Source organism: Eleutherodactylus coqui, chromosome 3, assembly GCF_035609145.1.
Source record: "Eleutherodactylus coqui strain aEleCoq1 chromosome 3, aEleCoq1.hap1, whole genome shotgun sequence".
Taxonomy (NCBI): Eukaryota; Metazoa; Chordata; class Amphibia; order Anura; family Eleutherodactylidae; genus Eleutherodactylus; species Eleutherodactylus coqui.
Genome location: NC_089839.1, coordinates 15,060,149 through 15,071,032, shown reverse-complemented (window position 1 = coordinate 15,071,032; position 10,884 = coordinate 15,060,149). Strand labels below are relative to the sequence as shown.

Below are 10,884 nucleotides of genomic sequence, written 5' to 3'. Positions count from 1 at the left end.
CGTAGTGCGCATATCTCCCTCACACCGCCATGTGCAGTCTGACTTGTTTATTTTTTTTGCTTCAATCTTCCGCTCCGTTGCTTTGTAACGACGTGTATAAACGCTCCAATACGCAATGTAATTGCGTATGGACAGCGCTGATTATGCGCCCGAAGAGATCAATGGTCTCTTTTGCCCGTAATACGCAGGAAAATAAAACATGTCGCGTTCTTCTCTGCACCGTACGACATGAAATGAATGTTAGCGAATGTGAATGGAGTGATGAAAATCAATGTACTTTCATTGGATGCATTCACTGCGTAATACGGGGTAAATGTACGTTCGTGTGAGCTCGGCCTAAGGGGTTAATTACTGCTATTACTATGGTGGCGAGCCAGGGTTCTGGGTAGAGAAAGGCGCACTTATAGGGGCAGAGATGTATTAAACCAAAACTGTCTCTGTTGTCCCTAGCAACCAATCAGAGCGCAGCTTTCACTTTTTATACTGCTGTGCTAAATTGAAAGCTGTGCTGTGATTGGTTGCTATTGGCAACAAAGACAGTTTCTCTTTTAATGCTACCCTCTCTACGTTCCGTTGTCAGCTCTGGCTGTGTCAGTCAGACATAGGTCGGTTGCACACGACTGGGTCGGTGACCCCCGCATACTTGTCAGTCGTCCAGACAGTTCGTCATCGTACATGCGCAGTACAGATTTTACTGTGCCGTTGCCTAGCGATGACGTGGAATCCGCGACCTGTCCGCAATGTTAATTGCAGGTGGGCCGCGGGTCGGACAGCTTCCATTGACTTCAATAAAAGCCGTCCGTGCGGACACCGCACTAAAATAGAGCATGCCGCGATTTTTCCCTCGCGAGCATGCTATGGAAGGTATTTGCTGCGGAACCCAGAGGCAAACACCTGCTCCGGATTCCGCAATACAGTGCTTTTGACTGCTCCCACGGTTCCAGGTCTCTCTTGTGGCTCACGGCTATAGGAAGCCGATGGATCACTCTAGCGGGGTTGCAAGCTCGGAGTCGTTAGGATACAGGTGGATTTGTACTCAGCTTTCCCAGGATCCTGCACCTTGCCACAGCCAGTTTCTGTGTCACCGGTAACCTGGAACCCGGACTATGAATTATGAACACATTTTCGGAGTCATGGTTCATTTTAAAACAGACAGGGTTTGACTAATAAATTGCAGATTTATTCTAAAAAAGACTTGCAGTGCTAAATATCTATATTATACAAAAATATACAGAAATGGATGTTACAATGGAGATAAGGTACAGGCATACACAACAGACAGTATTTTAAAATAAAGTGAGGGGAAAATAAAGAAAGGTATCAGATTTGTGATATTCGTGCGGAGTTACTGAAGCAAATGGGAAAGCCTTACCCCGTAGCGTATCTCCGAATGTGACAAGAGGGGTTTGTTGAGCTCTGAGTTATAAAGGATTCACCAATCACACCTCTCCCACCGCACCGTATGAGGTCATTTAGAGAGGGGTGGGTAGAAGTGGCCGGCCTCTGAAAAACCATGAATCCCCATTTTGGCCATATTTCCGCAGGAGGTACTCCGATCAGGATTATATGCTTGGCATATTTCTGGTCACGATTTTATCTATTCAGCGATATCAAACATAACACGTAATCAGGTAGGCGGTTACGCCATTTGGGGATGTTCTGGGGTCCGCACCGCAACATGAGTAGATGCGTTTTAATCAGCTGGCCCGCCCGATTCCAAAAATATAATTAGTATCGGGCTAGGGCCTTCACATGACTCATAACCTTTATTAAGACATTTTCCCTTAATAAAAATTTTGGAGCCAGGGTGTAAGGGTTGTACTGGCTGGGATCTCTTGTGCTACATAGGTTTCTAGCAGCACAGCCCCACAGGTGTGGAATGATTGGGCTGGGTGTGGTGTTCTCCTGCTAGCCAATCACCACCAGTCTGTTTGCAGATAAAGGTCCTCCCTCTGCAAGAGGAAGCTGGTATCCCTTCACTCTAGGGTATGTTGGTCTTGCATGCCTGTACATGTGTTATGTGTTAACTGTGGCTGGTCCAGTGTTTGTGCAGGTGGCCAGACATTAGGTGTGGACAGTCCTGTTCTGTGTATATGGTGTGAACAGTGTCATGTTCTGTATATCTGTGCAGGTGGCTTGACATGAGGAGTGAACTGTCCTGTTCTATGTGGTTGTTCTGTCTTGCATGTTAGCCCTAGCGTGTTGCTGTGCGATTGGTGTCCTGTGTGCCGGTCTGTCTGGTTCCGTTTATGAACCCTTCACGGATTGTCAGGACCAAGGTTCAAGCGCGGGGCCGCCTTTATCGAGGCAATCACCACGCTTATTAGGTAGGGTCCTGCCATTCTCCCTGCAGCTTGGGGTCAGTTGTCTTGCTAGTGTAGGGACCGCAAGACACGAGGACCCTTGATCGCTGGGCTCGCGGCTTAAGTGACTTGGCCAATTCACAAACTAATCACTCGTATTTATTACAGCAATTGCATCTGTTATGTGTGCTGGTATGCAAGGTGAGTGTTAGTTTCCTGTTGGCAGTCCTTATCCTTGGTTCGTGTGGGCCAGTGCTTATTTGCCCACAGGAACGTAACACAGGGAATCTGTGCGAACCTTCGGAGGTGTCTCACCTCACCAGCAGGGGGTTAATTAACATCCCTCTGTCACTGCCTTAACTTCATTGCCATCCCAGCAAAATACTTCCTAAGGCCACATGATCATCGACGGCCTGGCAGTTGTGAGGGGGAAGACAAGGGGGGAGGATGTCAGCTCAGCTTTCCTCGTGTCCTGAACGTCAACTGATGATATTGCAACAATATTATTATACCACAGGGGCCACAACAGTGGCTGTTAAAACAGTCAGATCTAATAGTTGCATAATAAACATTAACCCATGAACGAGGAGTAAATGAATTCTCGTTCGGCATTCAGTCGGAGCATTTACACTGAAAGATAATCGCCCGTAATTGCAAGCACATCTGTCATTGAAGTCAATGGAACCCCAACCTAGAATTACGAGAGCCGGCCACTACACAGCGTCGGAGTAACGGCCTCCGCTCCAACCCCGGTGGGCTCTGCCTGGATGACCCCTTTAGGTCCAATGTCCACGGACGGATTTGAATTGTGGAATCTGACCGGGGCACCCGCGCAGAAGATCCGCAGTTCAAAGCGCCCATAGAGAACCATGAGCGTCCACCCAAGTCGCAGCATGCTCCATTTTAGTGCGGTTTCCGCACAGATGGCTGCCGTTACAGTCAATGGAAGCCGTTCGACCCGTGGCCCGTCCGTAAATAACATTATGGATGGACAACGGATTTGGTGGGAAAGCAGGAGCTTAAAGGAAAAAAATGTACTGCGCATGCGCGATCTCCTGTGGACACGAGGCATTACGCTGCCAGGATCTGATGTTTCTCCATTTCCGGCAGTTACAGCAGGAGCCTGGCTGTCAGTAGTTGGCCGAGCCACCGCCTTAGGGCCCTGTTACACGGGACGACCTGTCAGGCTCAGATGTCCAACAGGTCATCCAGAGATAATCGTATCCGTGCTTTTACACAGGAACACTCATCGCTACTGAATGGAAGCGGAACGCGCCGGGCATCGTTCCCGCCGGCCTCCATTCACAGTAAACAGGACGTCGTTCATAAATGGTAACTGCCCATTTACACGGAACGCTCCGTCGCTTAGTTTTCTGCATGCAGCCACTGAACGACGGACAAATTCTCATTGGTTTACGCTTAGCGATTTATCGGCCCGTGTAGAAGCTGTAACGCTCTGGAGAGCAGAGAACATAACGCTGGCGTGAATTTATGTCTTTCGCGCACGCCACACGACCTTAAAGACGAGTCGTGACAAACTTTTCCAGTCACACATAATAAAACTTTTATTGACATAAAACTAGACAGCCCCTTTAAGGCCCGGCATGCACCGCGCACACACACGCAGGCATGCCGGGACTCGTAGTTCCCTAGGAAACAACTGTGAGAGGAAGCCGCTGCAGAACTACAAGTCCCGGCATGCCCCGGTGACGCGGCGTTTGTTTTTGTCGCCCGCCCGGCTCCCCCTCCTCCTGCAGAGACGGAAGTGAGCGCTCGGCCTCTATAGGCATTTCCGGTGACGTCACGGCTCGGACTCCATTAGTGCCGCAGCTGAGGGGGAAGCCGCCTGTGACAGCCCGGAGCCGCCGAGCCGCGGATCTCCCCCCCTCCCTCCTCCTCCTCCCGTTCCCCGCCTCTCCCCCCTCCACAGCCCCGGGAGGGGGACGGCGCGGTGTCCTCTCTCCTCAGCCACCAACCACGGCCGCTCTCGGTGAGGAAACTCTGGCCTCCGCTTCCTCCTCAGACTCGGACACCGGCCGAGCGACCCCTCCCCCGCGGAAGAAGCTCCGAGCCTCGGAGGAGGCGGCGGCTCAATCGGTCATTCCCGGCGGCGGTAGAGGAGTCAGCGGGGGGAACATGCAGGCTAATGGGGCAGCAGCGGCGACGACGGCGGCCGGGACGGCGGCGGGGGGCGGGCAGGAGCCGGACAGCGCCCCCTCCTCCTCCTCGCAGAACGGGGAGGCCTCGTCCTCCGCCGCCGCCGAGCAGGCGCACTCCAACGGCCTGAGCACCAGCAACGGCGCCGCCGGCTCGTCCGCCGCCGCACCGGAGCCCCCGGGCCTGAAGAAGAAGAAGCGGCTGAGCCCGGCCGACGAGGACGTCATCCGCCTGATCGGGCAGCACCTGCACGGCCTGGGCCTCAAGTGAGTCTATCGTGACAGCGGCGCGACAGCGGGGGCTGAGGGTGACGTCACGTCCTGACCGGGGGGGGGGGGGGGGGGAGAGATTCCTGCAGCGACTACAACTCCCAGCAGGCTCTGGCCAACAGTGTAGTGGGAGAAGTTCCATGTGACGTCATCAGTGTGGGAGAGTGACAGCCGGGAGGGTCTGACGTCATCACCTGTGTCTCTGGGTCATCTACAGACAAGTGACAGCCCACATCAGCTGGGAGACAGCTAGAGAGACTGCGGGTCTGAGCTGTCACTCCCTCTAGCCCACTCATGAGCCAGAGACAGCAGATATGTGACAGCAGATATGTGACAGCAGATATGTGACAGCAGATATGTGACAGCAGATATGTGACAGCAGATATCTGCAGTCTGGTGCTCTTTCTGTGGCTCATATCTACCATCTCATATCTGCTGTTTCTGGCTTCCTGTCTCATATCTACCATCTCATATCTGCGCTCTCTGTGGCTCATATCTGCTGTCTGTGTGTCTCGCTCCTATTAGTCAGCTGGATAGACAGTAGATATCTCTCATCTCTGCAGTCTGGCGCTCATATTTACTGCCTTATATCTGCTGTCTCTGCGGGTCATACGACACAGGGTGCGATATCGGTCAGAGACACTGGCCCCGGTGGTGCGCTTGTAAACCTGCGCTCTTCTGTGAGACGCCTCGCTGCTTTTGTGGTGTTCTGAAAATCGCTTGTTTTTCAGTAGTAGAGACTGAGCGCCCTCCTGTCCTCCCGCCACTTGGGGCGCCACAGAATTTATGGCCTGCTGTATGAAATCTGTGACTTCTAAACACAAATCACTCAAAACTGGCGACCGCACTCCACCGCTTGTGTGTACCTCATTGTTGAAACGATTGAACGGTTTCACGCGTGATATCTGAACATATCGCCCCTGTGAATACACACTCAGCTAGAAGGGGAGAGACAGTAGATATGTGCTGTCTCTTGTTTATATGAGCTCTGTCTCATCTGCTGCCTCCGACTCCTATGAGCCAGATAGAGTGTGAGATAAGAGCGGTCTCTCATATCTGCTGCCCCTTTTTCCCTGGGGCTCATATCTGCTGCCCCTTTTTCCCTGGGGCTCATATCTGCTGCCCCTTTTTCCCTGGGGCTCATATCTGCTGCCCCTTTTTCCCTGGGGCTCATATCTGCTGCCCCTTTTTCCCTGGGGCTCATATCTGCTGCCCCTTTTTCCCTGGGGCTCATATCTGCTGCCCCTTTTTCCCTGGGGCTCATATCTGCTGCCCCTTTTTCCCTGGGGCTCATATCTGTTGCCCCTTTTTCCCTGGGGCTCATATCTGTTGCCCCTTTTTCCCTGGGGCTCATATCTGTTGCCCCTTTTTCCCTGGGGCTCATATCTGTTGCCCCTTTTTCCCTGGGGCTCATATCTGTTGCCCCTTTTTCCCTGGGGCTCATATCTGTTGCCCCTTTTTCCCTGGGGCTCATATCTGCTGCCCCTTTTTCCCTGGGGCTCATATCTGCTGCCCCCTTTTTCCCTGGGGCTCATATCTGCTGCCGGCCAGGTGATGGTGGGACCTGCTGGATGTGATTGGTTACAGTTGGTACTCTCTCTATCGGCGGTGGATATGTACGGTGTATATTGGATACAATTGGTTACAATGTAACAGTCGCCCTCACACACACCACCGCTCATCACCCTCTGGATAGTTCTAGATCTTTACATTGGATTATCTGCCCTGACTCTCATATCTGGCCATGTGATACGTTACATAGCAGAGGTTTGCTAATCCAGCATCTGCTAGTACAGACTGGACTCCATAACATGATGGCCCCGGCTGCCCAGTGACTGACGCCTGACAGCTGATGCTCGGCCCACGGTGTACTCTGTGTACAGCCGGACCCCCCGACCTGTGACAGCCTGTACACGCGTGTGCCCCGCCGGCCTGAAGTCAGTGTCTGTTTATAGCCGGGCTTATCTCTCAGCGGCGGTCTGCAGAGGCCTCGCTCTCGGGTGTCATCGACTCCTGTAATGATTAGCCCACGCGTCGTACCGCCACGCCGTACGCCGCATTGTTGGTGCCGGGTAATGGCAGGGCAGCGTTTACTACGGTCCCTTAGTTATTTGCACGTGTTTCCTAATTGCCTGGCGTGTAACGCCTCATTATGTTGCACGTTTGTGCCACCTTGAATGATAAAAATGGCGGCTTGAAGACCCCGCGGTATTTACGGACCCGTAGCCGTTGAGAGGCGCCGTACTGGGGGCGGGCGTTCATACACCTGCATGACATCTCTGCTGTGCATACCCCTTTAAGACAGCTTTATTATTGCTCATGTTGTATCTCCGGGGGGGGGGGGGGGGGGGGGCTGGCCCCTTTAAAGGTTCTTGTTGCTGCTGAGCCGCGGCTGTTGGCACAGTTGAGCCGTGATCTATTGTTTACAGATGTGATCTCCCCGCTTGGCTGCGTGTTGTGCGGAGGACCGATCCCTGACGACCGTCCTCTCTGCTCCGCATACATTTTCTGTCTTGTCTCTTTCTTTGTGTCTTCCATCTTGCCGTTGACTAAGAAGGTGCATTTTGCCCCCCCCTTCCTTCCTCCCCCCTCTGTCTTGTTTTTGGCAGGGGATGAAGGGTTAATATTGGCCAGCTTTCTTTCCAAGGGTGATTACGGGGAGGGTGATGTTTACATCCAGTAGTGGGCTGAGGAAGAGGAGGACTTACTATTACTCTGCCGAGGAGGGAGGGGGGATCGGGCTGTGGGGGAGGGGCGGGTTTTTTTTTTTTTTTAGAGGAATCCTCGCACCCTGGGGGTCTCTCTCTAGATGTCGGAGGGACTATAGAGCGAAGTTGTTACGTAACCAGAGCAGTATGTGTGAATCCTCGGGCAGCGCTGACCCGTGAATCTCACCTACAGATGACAGTAAACAATGGCAGATTAATCAGCTGCCCGTAGAGCCTACCGCAGCAATGGCTGACGGCACTCTTGGTATACCCCAACATCCGATACAAATCCGTAGGTCAGGGTGACATATATGGGCTATAAACCGCACTGCGGGGGAGCGTTTCTGTAGGACGTGCGTTTTACCTACCACCATTATTTCCAAGGGTTTGTGCGATGCGGCGCTCCGCGCTGAGCCGAGATACGCTGCATATCGCCCGTCATGTACTGTAGGGAGGTCTGGTATCCACTGAACGGCCCCTTTATCAGATTGTGAGTTCCCCTCACGATTGGCGCTGCCCTCTATGGACATTCTCCCCGTGACCCCGCAGTGCGGCATAAAATCACGTGACAAGTTTTCCGTGGATCAGTTTTAGTGTGAATCCACGTTAGATGGGAAAATCCAGCGATCTGAGAGGCCTCCAGCGAGGCCGGTCATCAGTGCTGGACTAGACGGGGTCTCACCGCCAACCGCGGGGGGGTTTGTCTAACATTGGAGAGTATACAGAGAATGGCGCAATCAAGGAAAACATCCAACGAAAGGGGATCCTGTGGATGGAGAAAATTCATCACCAAAAGGGGTCGGAGGAGGATGTCAGGAATCGCTCTGACCAACAGGCTGCACAGTCAGCTGAATACAAGGCTGGAGCTCCAACTAACGTGTCCGAACGCACAACCCGCCGTTCCTCCGCACGGATGGTATAACAGCAGACGACCAGTTCCAGCGCCATTGTGTGTAAGAGGACCAAAAAAGTGACTTTGGGGGACAAAAAGTGCCAAAATAGCATTACTGAACAGCAGAAAAACATCTCCTGGTCGGATGGATCCAGATTTCTGTTGCCCCATGCTGATGGGAGGTCAGTCTGGTGCAAGCAGCATGAATCGCTGACCCCTTCCTGTCCGGCTGGTTGAGGTGCAGTCATGGCCTGGGGAAGGCTTCTTGGCGCACGCTGCTCCTCTGATACCTGTGGATGGACGCCATGATGAATTACCGTTGTCTCGAAGTCCAAAGGGGGTCCGATGTGATACTCGGGGTCTGTAGTTCGGTGTGCGTCAGCCATTGGTGCTCACTGTGATGTAGACGGATGGACCACCAGCAGCACAGATTCTGTATACAGCGCCGCATCTACATGGAGGGGAAGCCGTAAACATGTGGACTTGATGCAGATGTCTGGCAATGAAGCAACATTGGAGGGTCCCACCGCAATACACAGATTTCAGTGCGTCGGCTGTCTGTATGCGAGGGCGTTACAGACTGCCCAACAAGAAAACCAGTTGCCCTTCGAGTCTGGCTATGACTTAAACCCCCTTGTCCATTCTCTCATGGGTCTGCTTGGCTTGGTCAAGCATGCATGTGTCTTTAATGGCCCCCATACGTATTAGTCGGCTGGCCACCTTGAAGGGGTTGTGCCACGATTGCAAACTAGCCTATCTGCAGGATAGGGGACAATTATCACTGCAGAGTCGCTTCTTCCTCCCAAGTGACATCGCGGTGGCTCAGTACGTGCGGTCAGCGCTCCATTTATTTCAATGGGGTTGAGAAATAGCTGAGCGCCCCACTGGGGTGTATCTGCACTCTCATTGGTGATTAGTGCGCTCCCGGGACCAGCGCTACGTTTAGTCTCCTCCTCACGCTGGCTGAAACAGAATGACCAACGAGAAGCTCGCCATTCTCATCCGTCATTCAGTCGTTGGCGCACGTTTAGTTTCGTTCGTTTGAATGCTCATTTGAAGCGAATCGTTCCGTGTAAACGGGGCTTTACATCTAGAAACGTGTATATTGGGCGTTCCTTTTAGTGCCGTCATCTGCAGATCCAGATACATCCGCTGAGGTCTGCTGACAATTTGATGTCTGTGGCGTTCATACGGAACGCAAACGACGGGCGCCACGAAATAAGGGTCTGTGAGACCAAGAATTTATTTTCTTGTAATAATAAAACTAAACTTTTTACACTTTTTTTTTTTTTTTGTCCCCATAGGGACTCATCACTCAGAGTGTAATGCACTACTATAGTATTGCATTATACCACGTTCTGACAGGCAGCTTATGAAGCCATGCCACGGGCATGGTTTAATAGGCAGTCGCTGCCAAAGGAACCAAACAGCACCTTGCAATCCCATTGTGGGCGGTGGCGTTCAGGACCCCCAAAGGGTTCAAAGTTTGGTGCAAGAAAAAGCCTGTGGGCTTTTTTTTATTTTTTTTTTAAATATCTGATATTGGTTGCACTAATTTTAAAGGGATTTTTCGGGGTTTCAGTATTGATGGCCAGTCCTCCAGGATAGGTCATCGGTATCTGATCGGTGGGGGGCTCCTTTCGTCAGCTGTCTGAAGAGCCTGTGACACATCTTCTCAGGCTGTTAATGTCACATGACCTACATTCAGCTTCATGCAAGAGAATGAGATTGAGTGTCAGTACCCAGCACAGCCACTAGAAGATGAACAGCGCTGTTGGGTATGCACGGAAGTGGCTGCAGCAGTCACCTGACCACCGCAGCTGATTGGAGGCAGTCCTGAGCAGCGGACCCCCACCAGATATTGATGACCTGTCAAGCAGTCATCATTGATATTTTAGTCCCGGAAAACCCCCTTTGATGCAAGTCATTCCAAATTTCACAAGAGACCTCATCCATTTTCTTTGTGGTCTTACTGGCTCATCGACATTTTTGTGAAGCCATCCCTTCTCTTAAGGGCATCGCACAGTGTAGCAGTTCCTCATGGTCAAGATCTCTGCTTGCTGTCATTCATTAAACCATCATCGTTTACCTCTGGGGAAGAGCAATCTGTCGTGGTCACGTGATGAAAAAAAGTGTAGATTTGAAGATCATACAAATATTTCCACTTAAAAATGACATAAATGGAATCGAAATGTAGCAAACCCTCAGCTGTGAGAAGCCTCTTCAGTCAGAGTGTAAAGACCAGAGATCTTTAAATAAGGCCTCCTGTCCACGGGCGGCACTTTACTGCGTTATCCGCATGCAGGTAACGCGGTGAACACTTTCCCTAGGGTAACTATGGGAATCGCGGCCCGATGTCCACAAGTGAAAATCACAGCGACTTCTTCCGCTCGCATATAAAAATCACAGCATGTCGCGACTTACCGCGATGAGCCGATCATAGTAGGTGCGTGTGGAAAATCGCGATTTACTGCTCCCTTGTGGTGGAATTTCGCGGCGCTGTATCGCTGCGGCCGTGGACAGGCGTCCCTAGGTACTAAAGAGTGCGGGCCCGA

General features: G+C 52.0%; 1 protein-coding gene across 1 annotated transcript in view; it reads left to right on the top strand.

Moving 5' to 3' along the window:
* The first annotated feature begins 4,292 nt into the window (after positions 1-4,292).
* Positions 4,293-10,884, top strand: part of WDR26 (WD repeat domain 26) — a 51,799-nt gene continuing 45,207 nt past the window's right edge. The window contains exon 1 of the mRNA XM_066595160.1: positions 4,293-4,726. Within this exon, the coding sequence (XP_066451257.1) occupies positions 4,440-4,726 (287 nt within the window). The 5' untranslated portion in view covers positions 4,293-4,439. The remainder of the gene's footprint in view (positions 4,727-10,884) is intronic.